Source organism: Acanthaster planci, linkage group LG15, assembly GCF_054643075.1.
Source record: "Acanthaster planci isolate LZ-2023a linkage group LG15, COTS_SCS, whole genome shotgun sequence".
In the NCBI taxonomy this organism is placed as follows: Eukaryota; Metazoa; Echinodermata; class Asteroidea; order Valvatida; family Acanthasteridae; genus Acanthaster; species Acanthaster planci.
Window position 1 is genome coordinate 11,525,348 of NC_141791.1, and position 26,633 is coordinate 11,551,980.

At 42.0% G+C, this 26,633-nt stretch overlaps 2 protein-coding genes across 4 annotated transcripts; both read left to right on the forward strand.

Annotated features, from left to right (window-relative positions):
- Positions 1 to 13,103, forward strand: LOC110981509 (peptidyl-prolyl cis-trans isomerase-like 4). Of its 2 annotated transcripts, XM_087146646.1 has the most exons (13): positions 1 to 194; positions 1,489 to 1,556; positions 2,490 to 2,554; positions 3,579 to 3,696; positions 3,897 to 4,039; positions 5,414 to 5,510; positions 6,843 to 6,959; positions 7,543 to 7,667; positions 7,920 to 7,986; positions 8,519 to 8,630; positions 9,432 to 9,507; positions 10,602 to 10,740; positions 11,514 to 13,103. In XM_087146646.1, exons 1-13 carry the CDS (start codon positions 125 to 127, stop codon positions 11,919 to 11,921), a joined length of 1,605 nt encoding a protein of 534 aa, XP_087002772.1. In that variant the 5' UTR covers positions 1 to 124; the 3' UTR covers positions 11,922 to 13,103. The 2 variants fall into 2 exon arrangements, with proteins under 2 accessions (XP_087002772.1, XP_087002773.1); XM_087146647.1 differs by lacking the exon at positions 1,489 to 1,556 and having other exon boundaries at positions 2 to 194.
- A 742-nt stretch (positions 13,104 to 13,845) lies between these two features.
- LOC110981521 (uronyl 2-sulfotransferase-like) lies at positions 13,846 to 25,603 on the forward strand. 2 transcript variants are annotated; one of them, XM_022239132.2, is made up of 9 exons: positions 13,846 to 14,037; positions 15,074 to 15,436; positions 16,332 to 16,771; positions 16,896 to 17,042; positions 17,662 to 17,741; positions 17,896 to 18,034; positions 19,110 to 19,207; positions 20,005 to 20,162; positions 21,118 to 25,603. In XM_022239132.2, the coding sequence occupies exons 2-9, from the start codon at positions 15,160 to 15,162 to the stop codon at positions 21,291 to 21,293; spliced, it is 1,515 nt and encodes a 504-aa protein (XP_022094824.2). In that variant the 5' UTR covers positions 13,846 to 14,037; positions 15,074 to 15,159; the 3' UTR covers positions 21,294 to 25,603. The 2 variants fall into 2 exon arrangements, with proteins under 2 accessions (XP_022094824.2, XP_022094825.2); XM_022239133.2 differs by lacking the exon at positions 13,846 to 14,037 and adding an exon at positions 14,044 to 14,186.
- The last annotated feature ends 1,030 nt before the right edge of the window (positions 25,604 to 26,633 follow it).

Below are 26,633 nucleotides of genomic sequence, written 5' to 3' on the forward strand. Positions count from 1 at the left end.
GGGCGCAATTTACATATAACCAAAATGGCAGCGCCCTTGTAACTTGTACTGTAGGCACACACATATTTTGGTGTTGTAATTTCAGGTATATTTAGACTACAGCGTTCTACATATTTTGAAGAAAATGGCGGTGTTGTTAGAGACAACTCTGGGAGACATTGTGATCGATTTGTATCCCGAAGAAAGGCCTAGATGTGAGTAAATGAATTACATGACATGACTGACTCTGAGGCCCTACTTCAACTTGGTCTGAAAGTTAAACATGTAATAAACGTTACGGCTTACGCATGCCGCCGCGTTACGTACAATGTACATCGCGTACATGTAGGGTAGGGAGGCTCATGAATTTTTAAGCTATTTCTTTGGAAAGAGATTCATATACGGACGCCAGTAATTCTTCCCTTCAGAATGTTAGTCATCAGAAAGCAAAAACATGTCCAGACATGCCAGACAAGTTCAATTTAGGCCTAGCAAGTACTACATGTAATTTTAAGTAGCATGCCTCAGAAGGAAACAAATCAAGTCATTTACTAAAACGCTTATGCCTACAAAGTCACTCAGAATGTTTTTAGACGAGTCTCATAGGGTTTGTGCTCAGGGTGTGAAGTGCGTCCTTATATCACACTGTATATATGGAACTCTTTCTATTTGAAATGATTTCTTTTGTTTTCTTGAACAAGTTGAAGTGGCATTAAAAGGGATGTAATAAGAAACATTTTGATTGCCTCAAAATTCCAAAATTTCCAAGAGGGATGAATTAATGCAAATTATATGCCAAACAAACAGTAATAGTTTGAAATCAATTCTGGTGATATTTCCATGTCAAAGAACAAAGGACAGATGTAACAGGCACACATCAGGGACTGGCCTGATAAATTCGAAGTGTTTTCTAGATAAACACTTCAATATTTTCCTTTTTTAAATTTGACTTTTTAGGACATGTTATCACTTTCTGATTGCTAGTAAACCACTGCAAGGGAAAATGGTGTACGTGTATGGAACTCTTACCCATGTATCATAGCTAAATACCTCGACATGTCTGAATCAAAATCCTCGTGTTTCACCCCAAAAATTACTGAAACTCTCTAATAGAACCGATGTAGGATTCAGTGTGAATCAAAGATTCTAGCAATGATGGTGATGTACCTTTGGGAAGAAAAGAAAAAAATCCTGTTAAAGTGAGAAATCCTCCTGGATGGGTGTAGTGGGTCTAGGTTTCAAACACTAATCACAAGAAAAAAATCTTGAGTTTGGAAATGAACAGATTCCTTAATACATGTATGTGAGATGAAGCAATATTGTGCATGAGAGTCACTTTTGACATGTACGGCAACCAATCACCAAAAATATGGCGTGCATGGCAATTACATTACCATTTACATTATCAATGAGACAACCTTAAAGTAGTGTGTTACATGTCATCAGCTGGCTTATGGTCAATAAAATCTAAAGGATGTGAAAATGAAAATGTTTTCTTAATGTTCTCAGGTTGTCTCAATTTCTTGAAGCTGTGCAGGATCAAGTACTATAACTTCTGTCTTTTCCACTCCGTGCAGGTAAGCATCGGAGTAAACTATTCAGATTTTTTTCAGCCATTGGTGAGTGCATTTGCTGTTCACCTGTTGGGTACTCAACATCTTCAGCTTGCACTATGCCAAGAGGCACCCTCCTCTTTTTTTCATTTGAGAGTGGGCATGAGGTCCTGCTCAGCCTAAGACATATCTCGCGATATGTCAAACGTTGTAAGCTATTTCCGCTGACTGAAAGAGATTTATACCATCTATGGTAGTATACCTTGATGAGAAAGACCACTGTATATGGATGAGACCATTCAGACGTTGTCAATCTCGGCAAGAAATGGAACAAGATGTTAGGAACAGAAGAACCTGAATAAGCCTGTTTAGACCGATTAAAGTTTACTTGAAACAGCCCCTCGTGGCTATTAGAATATTTTATGAAAGGAGGAACAGGGAGGCTGGTCATCGCATTTGTTGTTTACTTGTTGGGTACTCAACGTCTTTCAGCTTGCACAATGCAAAGAGGCACCCTTCAGACTCACTGTTTTTTATTTTTTTTTTTTTCTGATGGTCACAATTGACAGCACCCAGAGTTTTTCATCCAGACTATTTGTTGTGCTGTATTTCACGGCTATACCCTTGTAACGGGGAGAACGCAGATTCCTGACACCACTTTTTGAAAAACCAGATCTTGAAACATGTTGAACTTTACAAGAGCATAAATGTTGGGCCCAGATCTTTTTATGTAAAATTTTGTCAGAAAAATGAGGTCGAAGTTTTACAACACCCCGTAGACTTTGTGGTGCACAGCCACGAAATGGGTGTCTGAAAATGCATCAATTCGCACTTTGCACTCACACGGGTGCTTTCTTGAAGAGAAAATGTTCAAGAAAAATCTAGAAGACGGTGAAAGATGCAGATTGTTGAAGTTCCCGGTAAGAAGGCTCATTTTTGTTGCTTTTTACATTGCAGAGGAATTTTATGGCCCAAACAGGAGATCCCACCGGCACGGGCAAAGGAGGTGATTCTGTCTTCAGGTAAGTGAACAAATTATGCCAGCCCAGCAACAGCATTCACAAATGTAAATATATCAGGTCAGATTCAGTTGCCTCAAGCCATAGAAAAAGTTTTGCTTCCTAGTTCCTTACCAATGTGAAATTGGAAATAAAGAAAAGTATGTCCATATTTAGTTTGAATATGATGCGATGCAGAAATATGCAGCATGCTTATTGACGCATGCAGCTAGTTAGTACCCTTTAGATTGTGATATCATTTGAGTTTTTATTCATTTTGGTCCCCTCGAGTTCAGAATCTGCATAATCCAGTTCTTCCCCCCAAAGGACTAAAAAGAACGGCCCTGTTAGACCTTGAGACCTGGAGGTCTCAACTGGTTACTTTGTGGTACAGTACATCTCCTCTGACTTGTCCTCAGACTTGTGTAGAGAGAACTGTTGGGTGATGTAGGCCGCACCAGCTGAAAAGGGTGTGACCAATAGACCCCAACGATATTGTACTTCAACGGCCAGTCATGTTTCACTTTACCACTGATGAGAGGACATTGTACTTCCTGCAGTTTAACTGTTCCCCAGTGTGCCAGGCACTGGCATTGTACCACTAAGGACTACAAACTGACCACCGAGGACATGGTAACCTCCCTCGCTCCCTTTGTGTTTGGTTCTGTACGGTAAACAGAGACACATTGGCATTTAGCTCTCGGAATCTCCGAGCACTGCAGTGCAGGGCCCAATTTCACGGCACTGCTTTACTGCAAGCAAAAAATCGGTGCTTACCGTTGCTGACAATTCTGAGCTTACGCCGAATGTATTTCACGGGTTAGCGAAGAACTTTGGCTTGTACGCATGTGTACATCCCGTAACTAAGGATTCTGTGCCTAAAAAAGTTAGCACAGAATTTTTCTGCTGGCGTGGTTGGCGCAGAATAGAGATCGAAAGCGCGGATTTCTGCAGTAAGCAGTGCCATGAAATTGGGCCCTGATCTGTGTGAAAACAGATTGAGTGCCGAGCATGATCATTTGCAATGACGTTTGCTTACATAATACAGCAAGCTTTACGGCGACCAAGCCCGCTTCTTCGAGATGGAGACGGCACCCCGCATCAAACACACCCGGCTGGGTGCTGTGTCAATGGTCAACAATGGAGACAACATGCATGGATCACAGGTCAGTTTAACCAAGCGAAGAGTGTGCCAGATAAGTGATAAGTTTTGCCGGCTTGAGTCACAGCGGGAAAGTGATTCAACTCACCTCAAAAGTAGATAGCCTGACGTTTTGATCCTAGGAGAATCTTTCTCGAAAGCAACAAGGGGAATGCAAATGAACCAAATTCATGCGTCTGCCGGGTTCTCTTTTGCCACATGCAGTTCTTCTTCACCCTCGCGGAGAACCTTGACTACCTAGATGGCAAGCATACAGTGTTCGGCGAAGTAACCGAGGGGTTGGATGTACTGACTAAAATCAACGAGGCTCTGGTTGACAAGGAAAACAGACCCTATCAAGACATCAGGTCGGTTCAAGACCCAATAAATTTAGAGATGGTCCTGGATGAAACCCTTAGGAATTGAAATTCCAGTCTTGGAATCTCGTCAGAAGAGTCAATGTTGTATTCAGAGTATGCCGCGTGATGTGTATCCATTTGGACTGGCAGGTTAAAATCTTAGCAAGCTGGGTGGTGTTTTGGTTGAAACATCTGCCCCAGTAGGTGGGACGTCACAGGTTCGAAGCCCATATGAGCAAGCTCGTGACCTTTGCTCATGAATGTGCTGTCACTGAGAACTCTGTGCTTATAAATATCACATCCCGGAAGTGTGAAACGTAATATTTAAAGTGTGTATTACCTGACGTGTGACAAATTTATGTGACATGCGTTTTCATATGGCAAACATTTTACAATTGAAACATTGAGTAGGTGCTTATGTTTCATGTAGGGACTTTGATGTTTCAATAAAGATCTATTAAAAGAACAGAATGTCTTGCTCCAAGGTACACGGCCTTAAAGTGTATGAGGTATTGCAACTTTATAGCTGGACAAACCAGCCCCATCCTCATGGATGTAGAGCTATGTCCGCAAAGATGTCAACTGGAGTGACTTACTTCCAAGGAAGATTTACATCAGATAACAACATGGGATGTAAAAAGTTTACGTACACTCGGTCTGGAAATGTTTAATTATAATTATAAAAATCCCTAACCCTACATAGTACTACAGATTACTAGTTGTAGTAAAATGTAGTATTCAGCCCTGCCGCTTGTAAGAGGACATGACCTTATTGTTCTCTGAAGCCATAAAATACAATAGATAAGACAATGTACCATATCGTGCTGTGGCACTATGAATGCATGGCTTTATTGTTCTCTGTACGAGTAACAATGGAAGTAACCTAGCCAGAAGTAGTAATCTGTAGCGCTAGGTCCTTCAGGCTCAGGCTATTACTTAGTATTTTGTAGTACTGAGTAGTAAATCGTATTGAAATTGGGGGATTTGGGACTGCTAGGGTTAATCCTTTATTTTTAAATTCAAGCAAATAAAGTGAATGTGCTGCTTGATCCTCCGCAGAAAAAGAACGGTTATCAAGAATTGATAACCGTTCTGTATTAAAAGACTCGAACCGCCAAGCATATTGTTTGGCTTCTCAGTACTACAAAATACTAAGTAATAGCCTGAGCCTGAAGGACCTAGCGCTACAAAATACTACTTCTGGGGGTTAGGGTTAAAGTGCAGTAGAGGCTCTGATGTAGCCAGAATAGATCAAGTTTTAAAATTTCAATGATTACGGTTGAAGTGTATGTAAACATTTGATCACAACTGCACCTGTGATGTCGACGGTGCTCATTAATCAGTTCATTGATATGATTGTTTAATTGATTTGTCTCGTTACAGGATAAGCCACACAGTGATTCTTGACGATCCATTTGACGACCCTTCGGGACTGGAAGTTCCAGACCGATCACCAGAGCCAACCAAAGAGCAGCTGGAGGTGAGTTAATTCAAGTAATACACTTCAGGCCTGTGAGCCCCGAGCGGGACCAAGAGAGGGCGCAATTTTCTGAGCAACGGAGGCTCCTTTGGTGGGAAATGGACTTCGCTGGTTCTCAAAATGACTATTACATGTACGAGTTGCGGTCGCGTGGCCACCAGCCAAATGAACACTCCCCTCCAACACGGCACTCTTTAACTCAAGAGGGGTTGCATCCGCTCAAGGCGGATAAAGCCTAGGCTCACTCACACAGAGCAAGAGATACGCGGGACAGGTTACATTCTTGTTGGATGTAACAGGCAACAGAGAAATAAGGCACAGTTGGATTCTGTTGTATTGAGCAGAAAAATCTTTTCACAGGTTAGAGTCACTAGCAACTCCGACTGTTGGATTGTTTTGGGACAAGCAGGGAACTCACACTGTCTGGTTTTGTTTTATTTAGCCGTAGAACTATATATTACATTTCTAGAGTGCTAACCCCCCCTGCAGAAGAGGTTGGATACCTCCTAGGTGCAGACATTTGGAATTCATATTTTTGTAGAACCATGGAGGTGGGAACATCATAAACCAAAATGGAATAAAGTATGTACAAAGTGCAACATTCACAAATAACATCCTGTTTTCTGTCATTAAACCCTCCTATGTGGAAGTCACTCTTTGGGTCACTTGGTAGCACCTCAAAGAAGCACAGCTGTGTGTGTTCTCACAGGAATATCAGATTGCATTTTTGTGCTGCCCAACAACTGTGCTTCACTGTTTCATGTGCATCATTGTGCAGTAAACCAAATGCAGTGAAGAGGACTGCACAAAAGACCCTGGGTCATTTTGTGCTGGCAATCTACTGTGTACACACTGAACCTGTGCATGTTTGGGTTCCATATAGAAAATACATGCTCACCAGTGACTGTGGGCATTTGTGCACATTTGTGCTGTAAAACCAAAGGAGGGTTAAAGTAAGCATCTGCTGTACGTATCTGCACACAATGTTACATTGTTGGCATGGAGCCAAACCAAATGCGCATTTACTGATTATGTTTTTTAGGTTTTTTACATATCGGCTTTGTTGCCGCATAATTTTAAAATACAGACGTATGCAAATAGCTGTGCAAAAGCCCTGGAAAATTTCATTTTCCTCTTGGTTTGTAGACAATCATGGATGTACCCAGAAGGCTTCACTTGGTGCATTGAGTCAGTACTCCAGTTGCTGTAGGGATTTATCAGGAAAGTTCCAGGGAACCAATCGCCAAATTTTATTACTGTACGCAAGTCACGTGTATTCCTGTAAAGTTTTCCGTCATTCTTTTAAATGTTTCGTTTGTGGTTGACTCTCAGAGCGGCAGGATAGGAGCTGATGAGAATATCGACGACACGGAAGGAAAAACAGTGGAAGAAGTGCAAGAGATGAGCAAGGAACAGGAGGCCAAGGCCAGGGCACAAATCTTGGAAATGGTGAGAGCTTTTAATAACGGCTGGTAAAACCTGGGACCCGATGAAGACAAACCTTTGTCAAACCACTTCCACTTAATGCATAGGCCTGCCACTTTTCTTATTGTTTTTGACTTTGTTTTAGATCTCGATTACAGGGCATATGGGTAATTCCAGCAATTAAGGGTCCAAAAGTGTGACATTTTCATGTCCTTGTTACTTCTGACCTTTGTTATTTGACATGGAAAAAACACCGGAATTTATTTCAAACTGTTGCTATTTGTTTGGCAGGTAATTTGCATTAATTCATCTCTCTTGGAAATTAGAACATATGTTCTGAACTTACAAAATCATATGTCATATGTGACAGGGACACAAAGAAAAAATGGACCCCTAATATCGGGAATTACCCATGCGTCTTTTTAACCAGATGCTTTTGAGTGGGTAAGAGATGGTAGAGAAATTTCACTCACTGCTGCAAAGGAACAGTTGCACATCCGCAAAGAGATTTCTGATGGCAAAATCACCAGTTGAGGCCTATTCTTCTGACATGAATGTACTCTGTAGCTTCTCAAATTGACCGAGGTAATTCAATCCTGTTTAATAGGTCGGGGATCTACCGGATGCAGACATCAAGCCCCCAGACAACGTCCTCTTTGTCTGTAAGCTGAATCCTGTCACCACGTCCGAGGACCTGGAGATCATCTTCTCCAGATTTGGCCAGATCAACAGGTACGGCATCCATAGAATACCAGTGTTTGTCCCAGGCATTTTAGTTTAGTTTGGTTACGATCCATTATTGTTCTGACACGGCACTTCCCAATTGGATTCTCAAAATCAGTAGTTGAAGTGAGATCAGTGGAATTAAAAAAAAGAAATTTATGCAACATCCTGCTGAAGAGATTAGCGATACAAGTTGTGACTTCTCATGTTGGCAACTGTAATTTGACAGTTGTGAGGCCTGCATTCTTCTTTATTGGACAGCTGTGAGGTGATCAGCGACCAGAAGACGGGCGAGTCCTTGCAGTATGCATTCGTAGAGTTTGACAGGGTGAGTTGCAGTTTACAAGAGTGATTTTAGATTTCTTAGCACAATGCAGGTAACTGAAACCTATCAGGCGGCCATCTTGATCTGGTTTCCAGACACTGCAATTCCGTACATTTTGACAGGGTGAGTTGGAGTTTACAAGAGTGATTTAGATTTCTAAGCACAGTACGGATGTCTGTTACGTATTGGTAGGCTGGTAAACGCATCAGGCAGCCATTTTGGTCTGGTTTCCAGACACTGCAATTCCATAGAGTTTGAGAGGGTGAGTGCAGTCATTAGAATGACTTCAGCTTTCTCGGTGCATTTATTTGTAGCGTATTGGTAGGTTGGTAAAGCTTTTTGGACCGCCATCTTGGTCTGGTTCCCAGAAACTGTGTTCTTCCAAAGAATTGAATCAAAATGGCTTGCAAGCCTAAAATTATATTCTTGCTTTTGCCTGGGGAAAAAATGCATTGCATAAATTTTATTTTCGAGATTTTGCTAAATTTTATATACCGTTTATCACCTTTTTTGAAAAAAATCATCACTTTGTCAGGTAGAAGATTGTGAAAGTGCCTACTTCAAGATGGACAATGTCCTCATCGATGACCGACGCATACATGTAGACTTCAGCCAGTCCGTGGCAAAGGTCAACTTTAAGGGCAAAGGTCAGCATCCATATTTTACACACTTTGATATCTTTACAACAATTTTCAGCTGTCTGACACTATGAAAGGGAGGTGGTTTCAAATTCAAGACAAGCCTTGGTTACATTTTCGTTTGGCTGACTGTAGTACACTTTTTCAAATGTTCATTGGATGTAGAATTCAGCTTCACTCTGTGTTCATTTGCTGGACTAAATGTCGGGTAAAAGTAAATCTGGCATTTTTTCCAGAACTCGCCTTCGTCTCCAGCTGTGTCTCACTCCCCAGAAGTGTGTCAAAATGTTTAATAGTGAGCAAGCCAAACAAAAGACTCTTAAGTCCTTTGTTAAGTCAGGTAGGCTTGCGGTTGCACCATGTACAAGAAAATATCTCTTTTATGAGTGTTTGGTTCTGAGAAGAACTGATGGTGAACACTGAATGTTCCAAACAGTGTGCTCTGTGCGTCTTCAGGAGGGCGACTGATGAACAGAGCATACTGTTCGGAACGCCGAGTGTCCACCATCGGTTCTTCTCAGAACCACACACTCATAAAAGAGATATTTTCTTGTACATGGTGCAACCGCAAGCCTACCTAACTTAGTACTTCGACCATGCATAGCTTCAAGTCTTATCAAGTCCTTTGTTGCAACAAAGGATCCTTCACTGAGACTGTTGTCTGATTTAGGGTGTGAAATTCTTAAGCTAGAGACTGAAGCCAGATTTGGATATGGACCCACGATTTGAAAAGAGGCAATAGTCTTTCTTTCATGTGGTTTGTTTGTCGTCGGTATTTGCTCAAGTGATTCTTTTTTTTTTACCGCACAGGGCCCTTGCAGATGCCTCAGGACAGCTCGGACAAGAAGCCCAAATTTGCATTGAAAGACAAATCCTGGAAGCAGGAGTGAGTTTGTTTTGTCACAGTATCATGGTCTACTCCTTCCTATCCAAGTCTCCCGTTGAAACTGGAATAGATTAAGCATGAGGAATCAAACTCACCTAGGGAGGCAGTGCTGGCAGAGTTGTTTAAACAAGAAGGGATAAGTGCTTGGACACACAAAGGATTTGGGGAGCAAGAGGTGCAAATATTTGCGATAGGACTCAGACCAGTAGCCCAAGCCCTTTTGCCAGTGGACATTTTGGGCATACCTTTTTATGCAAGCACATTTCGTCTCAGTCGAATGTTACTCCCAACACACTGTCTAGTTTGTCAAGTTCAATTTCTGCCGAACTTCTTCACATTTTGATAACAATGTGATTTATTAACGAGGCTCAACTGTATTTGTTGGCCTTTCAAAGGACTGAATTGCAACACTGTTGGTGACACTGTCTGTCTGCATCCACTTGCAGTGCTATAGACGTATACAGTGACCATGGTAGTGCCATCATGGGTCATTTGCTGTGGCCTCCACCAGCACTGTGATAACTATCCATCGGCTCAGTACTAAAAGTCATTACTACAATTCAATTTTCAAAATACTCTCAGAGCCTTACTCCGAACCTAAAAGAAATATTTTGTTGAAACAGACTTCATTTTTTGAACTTTTATTTAAAAACCAAGTTTTTTGGGGGGCCGATATATTTAAACTTCAACCAAATTTGTTTTTAATCTCATGTATTTTCAACAAGGACCTTTTCAGTGCAGTTTTCAATAAGAACATTTAGCACTGACGCGATGCATTGTGCGGAGCTGCTGTTCTGTAACAGTTGCTCCAGTGCAAAACCCAGCAAAATGCTGCGGCCATTATTAAGGAGGGCGTCAGGAATGTCCCGTGAAACATCACTGGACTGGTCTGTACCACCAGACTTCTCATTGCCATCTTTGTCCAAGTACAGAGAATGTGCCATTGCTTATCCTGCACTGTGGTAGATTTTGGTAAATTCGCAAAGGGCACCCAGCAAAAAAATGTGAGGATCATTGCTTTGAATCATTCATGGGCTCAACAGGTGAATAGGACTTGAAGTTTTGAGGGAACGAATTGTGTATAATAATCACAGGAAACAGTATGACCTCATTCTGGAAGGAGATGACTTGGAACCCCCTTCCCATCATGCCTCAGCCTCGCGGAAGAGGCGACAAGATTCCAGTGACGAGTCAAGCGGCAGGAGAGATGACGGATCAAGCAGAAAAATAAAGGTTGCCCCTTAGAATCGTTTCCAAGACCACATCAAGGGAGTGAAAATACGTCTCCCAATGCTTCTTTTCTCTCTACCACTCAAATGAATTGAAACCAGCACGCAGCCCACTGAATACGTTCAGTTTCCTAATGTTATGAAGTTTTCATAAAATCTGCTAATTTCATAATGCTCGTCATTTGCAAAGAGCCCATTCGCACAACTTGTGCAAGAATGAATCCTCCCCATTTTGCTGAGAAAGAAAGAATGCCCAAGTTTCTGAATATTTTTTACTGCACAGCTTCATTCTAGAAATGTCAGTTGCCAAGTGATATTTAAATTTATAACCCAATTTTTTCTAATTTTTTTTCGTGCTGGATGGCGAAACATGTTTACCTGGGGCTCATTAAAATAGGCCTGTGCATGAAAGTTGCATTGAGCATATAAGAAACATGCGTCAAGTATCACCAGGGCAATATTTTGAGTATGTTGCCCAGTCAGGCAAGATATTGCCCAGTTGGGCAATATCTTGCCAGTCAGGCAAGATATTGCCCAGTTGGGCAATTTGCTCAATGCTTCCCGACTGTTACCGGGGCCTTTTGAGGTTAAACTCTTTGTAACACCAGAAATGATGACTTTGTGGAGTATAGGGTGTCATAAATCACGGCCTTCCACATTTAAAGGGAATAGTCCCTCTCGGGGTCATTTGTAATCCTAAAGGGGCAAAGATGTGCACTATTGACTTCATTACCAGGTCAATATTTGTATTAACCCCCAGTTGGTCTATATTTTCAGGTGAAAGCAAGGAAGCGCAGGGAGAGTAGTACAGGTAGTGAAGGTAGCGACTATGACCGCAGCAGGCGGCAGAAAAAGGACAAGCGCAGAAAGTACGACAGTTCCAGCGATGAAGATGCATTCAGGGACAGACACAGGGAGAAACACAGGGACAAGGATAGGGACAGAGACCATGGGGAGAAAAGGCGAAGTGACAGAAGGGATGACAGAGACGGAAGGGGGAGAGACACACATAGAGACAGAGAAAGAGATAAAGGGAGGGGTGACCGGGAGAGGGACAGAGATAGGAGGAGGGACCGGGAGGCAGACAGGGATGACAGACGCAGGAAAGATGAGGAAAGAGACAGGGCGAGAGATAGAGGTAGAGAAAGGGACAGAGACAGGGATAGGCACCGTGATAGAAGATAGTGTTTGCTTTGGTTTGTGAAAAATGAAAGTCAGAGTGTCAAACAAAGGGTTTTAAGATTTTTGAGAAGTTGAAGGGGGTACTCGTCCTGATCTCCTCGAAGTTTCTCATGTATTTTTTAAGCAGTCCGATCGACAGAACATTTCCAAATGGGGAGACAGATCATGCATCTTTGTAATCAGGTCTGTCAAAGTGGATGTGGGGCAAAGGACTCCTATTTTGATACGTATAGGAGTCAAATGCCATGTCTGCTGTTTTTACCGACTATGATGCGAAGACCTTGGCACTGGACTTTTTGGAGGGAAATGTTGTATTTTTGTACAGTAGTTTTGTTTTTGTAATGAGTTGTGGTAAATGTACAGGTGATACGGAGCATTGCTCTTCTGTTGTTAAGATAAATTTAAATGTCACTCGTTTTGATTCCATGTGGCAGATGTCCACAGTGTATATTCAGAGCACTCTTTTGCGTGGGTAGGCGTCTATTGCTCTGACAGGACAATTTTGTTTGTCAAGAAAGTTGAGAATGAGATCGAGTTGTGGGGGCAGAATTGTTCCCAACATCCGTTTCAAAATGTATGTAGTCCCCACAACTGTAGAACAAGCATGTATGATCTTGTATTCAACGCCATGAAGTATGTGATACCAAACAGGTTATGTTTTAGGAGAGATGTCTCATTTGATAAGCTCACTTTCTATTTAGTTTTTGGATTGAAAAGTTGGTTCTGCTGACGTCTGATGCGCTGGAAGGGCATAGACTTTTTCGGAGGCATTTCTCATCGTGCAGTTTGTATTGTTTAAAATGTAGTTTCTGCTTCAAGTCGATGGAGTTTCTAATGCATCTTGATTTGTATTGGAATTTCTTCAGTTACCTTCTCGCAGTCATTTTCTGTGCCCTTTTCTGAGCATGCCAATCCATCTCATCTTTTGGTGGTTTTATTGACACTTTTTTAACAGGTGTGTAAACTTTTCCTACGTTCCTGAATAATCTGGCCAAAAGTGTCACAGTCTACTGATCTGCCTGCAACTTTAATTATACAAGATTTCATATTTTGTATGAGCTTTAGAATTGTTCTTCAATACCTCAGCCAAATCTAGAGCGTTTTTTACTTCCTTTTGTAACATGTATTAGGTTGTTACCATTGGAAATAAATACTACTGAAGTGAGTTAAAGTTTTCTTCATCAAGTGCTAGCTCATGAAAGCTTTTTCTGTACTTATTAATCTCCCCCCCCAAAAAAAAACCCAGTCCACTGGAGATTTTTCTCTTCACACTGAAAACGACATTCCCCACCATCAAACTCCGATCATGATGATCTGCCAACAAGATTACATGAAGTAACATAAGAAGTGGTAAAAATAGAGCACAGAAGAATTTCTGTAGAGCCAACAATGCACAAGTCTCCAAGAAAAACTTTGAAAGAGAGAGAGGGGGCACTCGAGGGTGTAGGCAAACAAGGGGGCATGGGGGAAACTCGGAATATAATGGTGTGTAATGAACGTAAGCCTATCCCCTGTGAAAATTCTTGGATTTTAAAAAACTCCGTATGTATGCCCTTGCGGTTTTGTTTGTTTGTTTTCTTTTGTCTTTTTTTTATTTTCTTTTTTTTTGTAATGTATTCTCTGTTGGTCCGTTTTCTAAGACTGCGTATGTTATTTGCCGAGGCACAAGATTGACTGGACACGCCCACGTAGGCAGCCCAGGAATCGGACAGCGAGACGACTTAGACAAGTCTATTTTCAGTTGTTTTTCATTCAAGAAGTAAAATCCATACACTTGCGGGTGTTCGTGAGAAACGTTTGTTAAATTAGATTCATCCAGCAAAATTTGTCTTGAAAGAAAAAAAATGTATGCTGAATCGTCAGAATTCTCAGTGCTGTGTGTCATCCATATTCATCCTTTCTTGTTGTATTTTACTATTTTCTTACAGTTACGTGGGAAAGTAACGAATGAATGTGTTTAAACTCATTTTACTGCATGGAGTCTAAGTTACATATCAATCAGTGAAAGTTTTCCTCCAAATCAGAAAGACCTGACGTTAGGTCCGACAGTTTTACGTGGCATTCTAGAACGAAAAAAATGACCGGATGTTCACCACCCACTGAAGAAAGTACACAACCGGTACGTTGACCATGAAAAGTAAAACCATAGAGCAAGGAAATAGACAAATCATAGAGTTAAGAAGGATTTGGGGGGATTGTTAGGGATGTGAGGACATGCTTGTTCGATCAAACCATGGAGGTAGCATGATCAAACCATGAACAAGGGAGGTAGGTTGCTCCCCTACCCTAGTGTATTGTAGGGTTCGTCATTCGCCATTCCCCCATGATGTAGAGCCTGAAAGTTGACCCCTGATGGCGTGCTTCCGGAATTCTTAGACTGGAAAAATAATGTGCAAAAATTTTAGAGGTTGTGATTTTTTCGGTCAGCAACTTCTAAAAAATCAAACTCAGAAAAAGGGCTTTGGAAAATATTTGCTTGTGAGTTGCATATCAATTTATAGGAAATGAAAAATTACCTGATTTTAAAGAGAAATATCCTGCCAAAAACTGACCTCTCACTTCTGAACATCTATGATTAGGGGCCTACAACAGTGCAATACGGCAGTCTCATACACAGATGAACATTTACAGTTTGAAATTTTATGGTTGTCTGTTGGTAAAAGCCAAAATAAAACAGATGAAAATATTTTTACAGACTTTTTAAATCCATAAGGTGGACCTTATAAACTTTTAAAAAATATTTCATCTAACTTTTGCTGACAAAAACTGCATCATGTCAACTCATTGGAATGTGGAACCCATCGACTGCAGGTACATGTAGGTAAATCTTTGCAACGTTGTACAATCTCGTTTTCACATAAGCACAGGGAGTGAAAACATTAAACAAACGTGCAAAGAGACCTAGGACAATATCGCCGGAAGTGAAAGGTCGTTAATGAAATTTGTTTTTTACACATCTCCAGGTGACTTTTCCTGCATATTACTTGAGGAAGACAAAGGAAAAATTCCAACCGGAGTGTTTTATGGGACAAAATATTGTCCCCATAGCGCAAATCAATCTCACTGGTGTTCAGTGGAATCTTGCGTCTCTCCTGACCAAACTCGGATGTATCATGTATACATCCAAAATCCCTTGTTTTTTTTAAATGATACAGGAACCGACCAGGCCATGCACGAGTTATGAGCCATCCGTGATCATGAAGGTTTGACAGCCTCTCCAGAACGGGGAAAAGCGCTGAACATGCTGGAACAGGAGGACCGCAACTGCCTGGCCAGACTCCCCTCACGGAAGACGGCGCTGGTTGTGCTTATCGGGATTGCAGTGACTGTGACGCTGACGCTGGTCCACCTGAGCGGCCAGTGGGTGGGCCAGCGTGTTTTTAAGCCGGTGCACGAGCCGAGCCTAGCCCACCGCAGCAAGCAGCTGTTGTCACAGAAAGTGCTCAGGGAGCCAGCAAAGATCTCCTGGAAAGACCGGCAAGATGAGGACTTGAAGAGCAGAAATAAGGAAGGCACAGGTAGAAACACTTCCAGTGTTGTGTTTAGAATTATTTTCTAAATACAAGTATTTCAGACAGTTTACCCATTCGCATTGGTTGACAGCACATCACATGGTTTGATTACGTACATGTATACTGCTGACACAATTACCGACCGGTTTTAATTTAAAAACATTAGTCTAGTTTCAAGTGGAATTTTGACTCCTTGATGGCCTCAAACCCTCGTACATGGCAGTCGTTAGCCTAATAATCTGAACTTAGGCATGCCAAGTGTGGCAAATGAGCCTGAACTTTTATGCAGTGTAAGTTTCACTCAGCTTGGGCATTGCTGTGTTGTACACCGCATGTCACTATAGCACTGTGCCTGCGACTTTCCACATGTACAAAAGGGGTTTTTCACTCAGGTGATAGTTGACGGTCAGTTTTCAGTTTACACAGATGTTCATGGAAATGCACGCGCCTTCAAAGTTTTTCAGAATTCTGCGCACATGAACTTGCCAATAGAAAGACCAGTGTTGTAGTCACGTCACCAATGTTGAGTCTGAGTCCCGAGTCTCAAGTCCTGAGTTCAAGTCTTGAGTCACAAACCTCGAGTCTGAGTCATTATCCAATGTGATTTGAGTCGAGTCCAAAGGTGTGACTCGAGTCCAACTCGAGTCAGAGTCCTGGACTCGAGTCATACAACACTGAGAAAGACGCATGTATCAACAATGCATGCACCACTGCAGACTCAGAACGTTTCCTGAATTGCCGTTGACTGTGAAGTGATATCACATGAAACACCTCTATAGATATGGTGAGAGGGTGTTTACAGTTAAATGCATGGTGGAAAGTGATGTCATTGGACTTGACACTTTTGCCAATACAAGTGTAGTTCATTCATCATGTTCACTTCTTGTTGTTTGTAAAAAAGATGAGCCTTCGTCGCACCAACTTAAAGGTGGTTTTGCCAAAGAAGAACGTACCTCAGGGAGCATGGACTCTTCAAAGAGACCTTTACCGTCATTAAACAGTATTATTGGAGAGAGGCCGGGACAAAACTTGTCAGCAGTAAACAATGTAGGGCTCCTCAGTATTCCCTCCAGGGGCCAGACTGAGCACTCTTTTCCACCACCTACGAGGAAGAGAGTGGATCAGATAACTGCTTTGTTGGACCCAAAGATTGGCCAGTCTGTGGTCCCAACAGAGAAGCTTCTTCAAGGCACCATACGGAGAGAGAGGGTACCAGCCGCCACTGAAAAACTGTCAGGAGAGATGAAGTGGTCAAGGAGAAATGTGTATGACTTCAATGATCGGGACCGCAATGCTTTTCGGGGTCTTCCACTCCGGAACAAGAACGACCGAGTTTGGAAGGTACTCACAAATTGTATTTTGTTTAGCGTTTTTAGAAATATTTTTTTAGATTCAATCGCAATCATTCATGATGTAATTAATGTACAATTGCTTTCTGACTCGTATTTCACGTTCTCTCCGACAGAGCAAAGAAGCTATAATCTTCAACCGGGTCGGAAAATGTGGCAGTCGCACCATAATTGGAATCCTGCGCAAGCTGTCAGACCTCAACAATTTCAATCTGGTGTCCTCGACTGTGTATAACTCAACAGCCATCAGTACAGAGTGGCAAGTAGGTAGAAAGACCAAGGGTAGATCCGGGTGGGCTAACAGGCCACCCCCCCTCAAAAAAAGAGGACCAAAAGTATTTTTTGTAATATTTATGAGAGAAAGGCAAATGTTTTGGTCTTTTTTTTATTCCCCATCCTTCCAAAAGCCCCCCAAATCTAGTCTCAGCCCTCAGAGAGCCCACAAAGGATTACATGAAAAAATTTCCACATTTTTGGCAAAAGCAGGCCAAGTAAACTTGTAAGCTGTTATCTGGAAAGGGATTATGATTTGCACCAGGACAATGTGTATTCAGCATTTTTCATTGCCTGGAAATACTTTGGATCTCTCAAACATTAAGATTACCTGCATACTTCCGCCTGTTTTGGTCACATTTAGGCCAACATGTCTTTGTAAAAATGAGCATTTAACAAGAACAGTATGTTTATGAAATTGACATCAAAATAACCTCATGACATCAGTAGAATACATGTAACTCCTGAAGGCCCCACCATTTCAAAAAAATGGTTTGCGATATCGGAGATGATGCAGGGGCAGACTAACTCCTAGGGTAAGCTCAGGGGGGAGCTTTCCAGAGAAGTTGCCTGCATCAAATTTTGTCGTATTTGGATTTTTCTCTGCAGTCCTACATTGTGAAAGTCATGGAGCGCGTCAAGACGCCGTACCTGTTTCAGAGACATCTGCATTTTGTCGACTTCACAGAGTGAGTGAAAGACGAGTTTCGTCTCCTGACGACCAAATGCAGTTTGGGATTCATAGAATAACCCCCCCTTCCTGTTTGTTTTTCTTTTGTTTAAGCTGCCGCTCACAAGATAATTTCATTTTTCTTTTATTTTTACCTTTAACTTTCTCTGTAGATTTAATGCAAGGCAGCCAATGTACATCAATGTTATAAGAGATCCACTATCACGCTTTGTGTCCAATTACTACTTCAAACGCTTTGGGGATGGGCGGAGCAACCAGAACTTTAAGGGGTCCAAGGAGGCAAAGTACAGAGTGAGTAGATGAATTTGAATAATTTTAATACCAGATTTGACCTTTGCAAGTTCCCACCCCCAACCCAACAGTGTACAGCAGGAAAAAAGAGACTGGCCGCTCAGTTCCTGCCTCCAGAGTTTTACAGAATGAGATTGGAGGGACCAGGCAGGAACAGTCTACTCACCTCCCTGGTATGCGTGCATTGAACATATCAGAAGGGGCGTATGTAAACCAGTGAAGTCAGTGACAGTGTTGGCCCAAGGGGATGTCATTGCTAGCTAACAAAGCGCCCTCTTTCATCCGTGCATGGAACCAATAGTCTCCAGGAACAAGTGTCCCCTATTAAGTGAAAACTACTCTTAATGTGTTGAGTTGTGTTAAGCGGTACTACAGTACGTCGTTCCTCAGTAGACCTTATGTTTGAGTTGGTCATATTGAAATTGAAAGTGAGGTTAACTTTTCATTTTAAGGATCCTGACAGCATCAAGAACAAATTCTAAAATAGTCTGATACCATCCCACTCAGTAGTTAACTATTTATTAAACAGATTCAGTGAACATGATCAAAAATGGCTTCCCCAGGAACAAGGTCCATTCTGATTGGTCAATTCATGGCATTAACTACAGTATGTGATATTATACTGTATATCCCGGTCCATATTGCACCCTGTGTTTTGCACTGTTCTCATTCTGGATATCGCTCTGTTTTATGCTCACATGAAACGCACGACTGCATAATTCCCCTGTTAATTCGAAAGCAGCGCGTCTGCACGTTTCAACATGTGCACTCTCATGACGCTTCCCTGTTCACGGTTTATTCTGATTGTTTTCAGGAAATTAAGAATGTTGGCTTTAATGAAAAAGGTAAAAAATGTCAATCGTTAATGCAGGTGCTACCGTCTTGTTTTCAACCGGAGGAAAATATAATTAATTGTAGTGCTCACTAGTGAATGAAAATCGCAGAACTACCTGTTACTGTTATTTGGCGTGTGCACGTTAGGAATATTTTATGTGTGTGCGTAAACCGCATACATGTATATACGTTTTTCCAATGCTCGCAGGGTAACTAATAAACACCTGTTCTTTGCCCTTAGTCGGTCACCGAGTGCATCATAAAGGGTTACAAAGAGTGTGTGCGGTCTGGCAGCTTCTATATCATTCCCTTCTTTTGCGGCCAGCGAAAAGAGTGCCGGTAAGATGTTGTCACGCTTCACCCGTGCCAGTAGATCAAGGGGGAAATGCCGATGCATGACAGTACGATGCATTTTGACTCACTTTATGCAATGCCACTAGTCATGGCCAATGGACAAGATGAGGCTGGTAGACGCATGAGTGTCTCTTAGACACTCTCCAGCATTGTTCTTGTACTCCTCTTTGATAACGTATTTTTGATAATCACTCATACTCAGAGTGAAACTCTTTTACTCATTAAGATGAAGTGCTCATGCACATTTGAAATGAACTCATGCTCTCCTTTGCAAAGTGAAAGACTCACACTCAAAGTGAAACACTCATACTCAAAGTGAAACACTTTTACTCATTAAGATGAAGTGCTCATGCACATTGAAATGAACTCATGCTCCTTTGCAAAGTGAGAGACTCATACTCAAAGTATAACACTTTTACTCATTAAGATGAAGTGCTCATGCTCATTGAAATGAACTTGTGCTCGTAGACAGAGTGAAAGACTCATACTCGTGGCAATGCAGTCATACTCATAGTAATGTACTCATACTCAAAAAAGTACTGACACTCAACTTGAACAGTGCCTTACTGGCCTCATTAGACAGCTGCTTCTGTTGTTCAGATGTACAGTATAAGCAACTTCATAAACTTAGAAACCATGCTTTTTGAAGCTAGACAAATACCGAAACCTGGATTTCAAATGCCCACTGAAACTCTGCCGCAGTGCCACTTCAGTTGTCACTACTTCTGCAACCCTTTTTCTCCCCCCCCCACCCTCCCGATTACTCCTCAAATGAACCGCAGACGGCCGTCGCAGTGGGCCCTGGACGAAGCCAAATTGAATGTGGAGAAACACTTTGTTGTGGTTGGCATCCTGGAGGATCTGGAGAGCTCCTTCCGAGTCCTGGAGAAGGCCCTGCCGCAGTTTTTCACAGGAGCTGTCAAGCTCTTGCTAGAACCAGGTAAGTAAAAGCTGGAACATTCATTTGTCTATGTTGAAAGTTGAGTGCAATTCAGCCCAATTTGAACCGCACTCTCACCAGCAAAGAAGAGACAGGTTGGTGGGAATTGTTTGAACACGCGGCATGCATGCTTAAGCTGTACATTCTAAGATAAACTGATCGCGCTCACTCAGCGCGTTCAGCGGCAGACGTCAGTGATCCCATTCACACACACAAGTTCCCATTAAAGGACCCTAGGTGCCACACCAAAGCACACCGTCTCTTGATCTTGCATGAGGCACTGTAGACGGCCCTGTGGGCCGGTGCTGTCTCGTTCTGTGGGGAACTCTGCATATCGTCATCAACACCACGAAGTACTACCCATCCATAGATGTGTGCGCCGCTTCAGCGCGTATTTTACAGAGATGTGTTACTTTCATTTTCACGAAGTAGCACTGGGCACGTGCTACGTGAGTTGTCGTTTTCAGGAATCGACTTTTTCCTTAAGTTAAACAGTCAAAACGAGTTTTTAAAATCATGTTCTAGTTAAGTCACATATTTACGGGTAAATCAAATCATGTTGGACCTTTCAAAGCATTTTTATACCTGCTATATTGACAAAATACACTTGAGTGCTACTTCGTGAAACCGAAATAGTTGGAAACATGGTTTTCACGAAGTAGCACACAAGTGCAGTTGAATGCTACATTGTGGTGTTGGTGACGAAATGATGGATCTGAGTCAAGTTTGTGGTGGTGGGCTGTGTGCAAGTTTGCGACACTGTGCATGGGTTGGTGAAAATCAAGTTTCATGCCCATGTTGTTCACAACATTTGCGCCTCTGAGGAGCAGTTGTGGAGGAATTTAGAGGACAGATTTTGAAATGTCACAAAACGAAGACAAAGGAAACTAAGGACGCTAACTAATGCGGAATGAAAAAAGATTCATGATTGGAAAAAATACGATTTTGGTTGCAGACGATAAGCAGGCCCTGAAGAATGCCTCAACCACGACCAAATACAAAGAGAAACCATCAAAGGAGGCGGCGGCCATCATGAAAAAGCTGATGTACTATGAGTACGAGTTCTACAAGTTTGTCAAGGACAGGCTGGAGAGACAGAAGCAACAGTACGGCATCGGAATGGCAGAGTGAAGGGAGTCGCGACGACGCAGGTAACACCCTGGAAGATCGCTAACCAACAGGGACCAAGACAACATGTCAGAGCTGCTGGACTCGCCTACAGTGGCTGAAAAAAAAAAGAGAAAGATCCGCCCGCCGTGACGGGTAAGCAGGTAAGACTGACTGCCATTGATGCTACCGTTAGATAAAAGAGGGAAAGGGTTAGTAAGCACAAGTAGGCCCAAGGTCTAGTTTTAAATGAATGAACCAGGGTGGCCTAACCACCTACATTCAGTGGTTTGTTGAATCGGTTGAACTGCGTTTCAGTGAGATTGGCACTGAATCTCGCTCCAAAATGTGAACATCTTCTAGATTTGATATGTGCATAAGTGCATTTCCAACTCAGTCATATGTTCATCCCGTCAACTCTTTGAGATGTCAACTCTAGATAGTTCTTTGAAGAAGCACTTCTTTTTTTAATCGAGCGGAACTGTAGACCAAGGTTATCCAAAAGTTCTTCCATAAGCCCAGACTACTAGGTCTAACTGCTCCAAGTTGTGGTCAAAGCATCTCATATCTGTGGGTTACGTAACAGATGGGCATGTATGCCAAACATATTTTCTGACAAAATAAAATGAACTGTATGAATTCTACGGTGAATTTGAAGGTGCTGCATTAGAAATTAATGAGATTCTCCGACAAAACAACCAACAGATATTGTTAAAGCGTGACCAGTTGTACAATTGAAACTCTATGCAAAATCACATTAACATATTCAAGCAGTATGGCATTACTTGGATATGCGTATTTGGACCATTCACGTAGTGTCAAAACTAGACCACACCTGTGGTAAACAACTCAACCCGTACACCTAGTCACAGCTCAGTGGGATATGGCAACTCAGTATGTCACAGTGGGCGCATGAAACCTGTATGGAGGTCATAAGAATGCAGCGGTCCGTAAAAGTGCACATCCCACATACATGTAAGTTTAGATTGGAACATACTGGCGATGTCAGTGTTCAGGTGCTAAATTGGATAAACGGAAGACAGTGAGTATGAGTTTACCCCCCCAAAATAATCAGTCATTGTATTTTTTTCTGCAAGCAAAGTTTTATATACGGTAGCCATCTGACTATAGAAGTGCGTAGAAGCGCATGAAAGGACGACCTCTGTTAAAATTTTGGCTCAAGGGTCAAAAAGTTAAGCTAAAAACTCAAATGCTAATAAGCATTTTCAAAACAGCAAGATTTTTGTCAACGGACCAAAACAGTAAAGGATCATTCTGCCAACAGGAAACAAGTCTGTGTGAAGCTGGGTGAAAAAGTTGCAGAAAAATTTTGAGAAAAAAATCAGCACCGGCTCTCACGCTTGAAATGCAAGTGCTTTGGGCGAACACTTAATGAAACCATGTAATTGGGCAATTTTACTTTCGTGAACTGACGCCTGGATGTGCAGGCGCTCTGGAATTACTGGAGCGTTGTGGAATAATTTCGGTTTTCATGAACTGACACACAAGCGTGTAGTGGATACGAGTTTCTAAGGAGAACGCTTTAAATTTACTTTTGGGGTTGAGAAAAATTGTACCCGGAAAGTTTGAACGTGGGAAATTCAGAAAAAAGTCTCACTTTGTGAAAACATTGCATTGCAGTGCTCAGTTAGAGTTCCCGAAAACCAAAATGTTTCACATCACTGAAACTTTTATGCAAATGGAGGGCACTCGTGCTCCGAATGCCAATATGTTGTGTCGGCAACTTAGTGGCTTTAACTCGTTTCGTCAGACTTCCTTACTGCTTGCAACTTTCCAGCTTCGACTTGGCATGTATGCAAATTTCCATGTTTATAATGTACATATGCATGTATTCCAACTATTAAAACCTTGAATATGTACATGTATTCAACAGCTTCGGAACTGTTGAGGCATATTGTGTATGAGCTGTTAGAAATTAATGAAATTCCTGAAAAACATCGGGAAAATCCAAGAATATTTTATGCAATTAGACTGTACAGCACATACTTTTGAAGAGCATGTATTTAAAATAACATCTTCTTTTTAAAACCTGCATCTCATTCATCGTCTAGAGTACGTGTCCTAGAAGCTCGTGACGTTAGAGATATCGTGACCCAAAAATGTTAAGTTGTGGTCACGAGTTTGTACATTTTCTAATTTATACCCTCATTTTTTGGAGGGTCGACTGGTTTTAATTTCCCCTAACCACTTTTATAAGGCCAAAGAACTGTCCTGCGCAAGCATTAAAAGCAGTGTACATGTACGTGTTCATTTTATGTTCTATTGATGCTCAAAGTTTATTTTTATAAAGTCAAAGCTTTGTTTTTGTGACTTAATTCCTATGCAAAGATGCGTCATAAAAGAATTCATTTTGTGCGACGGGGAAAATTGGAATAAAAAAAATTTCATCGCAACGTTGTGGCGGGTGTATGAAATCGACATTTACGAATCAGAATATTTGAAGTTTGATTAAATTTCACCGTGTTTCACCGCAGTCATCGAGTGTAAGGAACGAGTGTTGCTATTAAACCTCAACTTCCTCAAGTCCTCGAAATTACCAATTTTTGGCGGGCCGGATTAGTGTCCTTGCTGGGTGGGCCATGCACCAGTTCTTTTTCAACAGTTACCAATGACCAGTGAAATGATAAACAACATGGACTGCACAACCGTAAAAGACAAAAACAAACAGACACACCACACGATTTTTGAGATGTGAACAGTACTTGCGGTACATGTACAAGTCTATTCAGTCTGTCTGGACTGTTTCCCTTTATTTCCAACACGCGAGTAGAGCCAACGAAAACATGACCGCCCTGTCACCCCGCCCGGTGTGGTGGTCATCTCCGCGCACAACAACGGGAAAGTCGTCCGTTTAATGTCCGGCTATTCACGGGGGGGGGGGGCGTTTAGACCGGGAGACAGCTGACACCGCCACACATGAGCGCCGTGCTGCTTGCACGTGTGGCTGGTCGGTCTGGTCGGCGGCGGCTGCCCAAGCGAGGCTGCGCTGAGACCATTGCACGGCGCGGCATTTAAGGACCGATTGCTTCAAATGTTGCCCTATCAGCCGCCCGGAGTATAAGTTGCAGGGGCATTTTTCAGCGTGCAGAATCAACTTATTAACCGCGGCTTATATTCTAAATTGTGGTATTCATCTGAATCTGAATGGTTTGGTCAGCAAAATGTCCTCCAAGACACATCCACGCTAACTTCTGAGAAGATTTAGTTGATGTGGACTTACTTTTTCAGTGCACGTAATAGATGCTTGTTTTAGAAGCCATTGCCTGCTCCAGGCAATGAACTTTTCGTTGATTCCATTTTGGTGCAATTTCACACTCATCTTCAATGTATGAAAATGAACTGACATCGTTCTAGGCCGAAAAAGTGCAACTTTAAACATTTAAAGTTGACCATGCCTTTCCGGACAACTGATGGCGCTGTTGCCGTGATGTCACTCAGGGGAGATATTCACTTTTGACTGTTTTTCCGTTCAACTTGTGCAGCCGGGCCAAAGTTCTCTCACTGAAAATCTTTCTGAACAATGGTTGCCGCTCTGATTCATTGCCGTGTAGTCCACACAGCAAAAAAATCAAAGAAAAGGAAGTTTAAAACAGAAAAATGTTGACCATTCCAGCAGTTTTTAAGAACGAATCACTGCACGACTGAGGCATTCTCCCAGCCTGGATGACATTATACTGTTCTTCTCTTGAACCTGGAAATTCAGCGTAAAACCAAAAAGGCAAACACAGAGGTCCACGTTTTAAGGTTGTAATGAAAAACATCTATTGTATGGCCCCTTCAAACAACGGATGACCTCCTTGAGTTTTTTGTCGGTGTGTCCAAATAGGCCTAATTGTTCTTATCAATAGTGCTTATTAAATTTTCTGTGTGGTTGAGATTTAGCTCATCGTACACAACGGAGGCTGAAAGATTCCTTTATTTTGCCACCTTGTCCTTAATGTGTGTAGCCTTCTTTAAACCTTGAATAGTCATTTTGAAAACCTTACAAGTTTATGAACTGTACTTATTTGTACTTACAATTCGTGAATAGATGTCAATGAAGCGCGTGAAAATCTGAACAACCTCAAGATCGAGAATGTTGGACATAGCTACTGTTGGTGCTAAACCGTGTTCATTAGGCAATACACGTGTATCTTTTCTCATGCACACTCCTTAGCATTTAGTTGTATCATGTAAGCATAAATAAACCTGTTACTGAAATTGTGGGCATTTTTGTGACAAGTCTGCACATATTCTGGCATTTATAACCTTGTCCTCGTTTTAGAGGGTCGACATGTGGTTACTCTTTTGTAATAAAGATGTTTCGAGAGAAACGCGATTGTCAAGTTGTTCTTTATTTAAACTCTCGCTTGTTCGATCAAAGCATATTGAACCCAATGTTTGTGTACTGATATATATAAATTGCTGTTTGGTTTATTTGGTTTGTCCCGGAAGTAACAATGTACAAACTTTAATCAAGTCAGCGAAGGTTCACGAGTACAACAAAAAGTTCAAAACAAATCGAAGCAAACAAATCCGTAGCCTTTTATTCAGGCAGCCTAGAACTTTTTTTCAATTTTGAAAGACAACAAATATTTGTAACAAAACCACGAAAGAGAAACGTTTGGGTTTTGCACACTCCGTCCAGCATATGCGACAATCAGAAACTTGTGTTTTTAGACTGGTCGAACGAAACATGAAGCGGTTATGGGCCTCGAGCTGGACCAAGAGAGGGCGCTATTTCCTTAGCAACGGAGGCTCCTTTGGTACTAACTGGTTCACGAACGATTAGAAAACGCAAGCGTTGCAGTCCGTCGCTACCAAAGATCGTGTAGCGCCGACAAAATCGCCATCGATACCGACAAAATCACTACCGTTACCGACAAAATGAATAGGGCTCCTCCCGACCAACGCGGCTCCAATCAACCGATGAGGGGGTGCTTCTGCTCAGGGCGATATAACGCTGGGAGATACATTTCTGCAGGGCTTCAAATTCGATGAGGCTCCTGGAGGAATGGAGATACCTCGCTGACGAATTGTTACATTAAAATAAGGTCAAACTGCATTCATTTTCAAAGGGCACACTTTACGTTACCGACACCAAGTTTCAGGACATAGAGTTCAAGATCGGTTAACTGCCCAAGTCGACCGAATCGTGATTTGTGCACCCAAAAATTATCTCTTACAAGGATTTCTGACTGGCGGAAACGTCTTACCGCCGCACATTAAAAAAAACCGCTGCCGTATTTTTTCTCGTACGAACGTGATTATTATCAGGCACGTACTTCATATTTTCAAATACATACATGGTAGTTTCAGCTTTACGTACGTACGTGGTGGTACGTGATAGTTTCACGTCCGGAC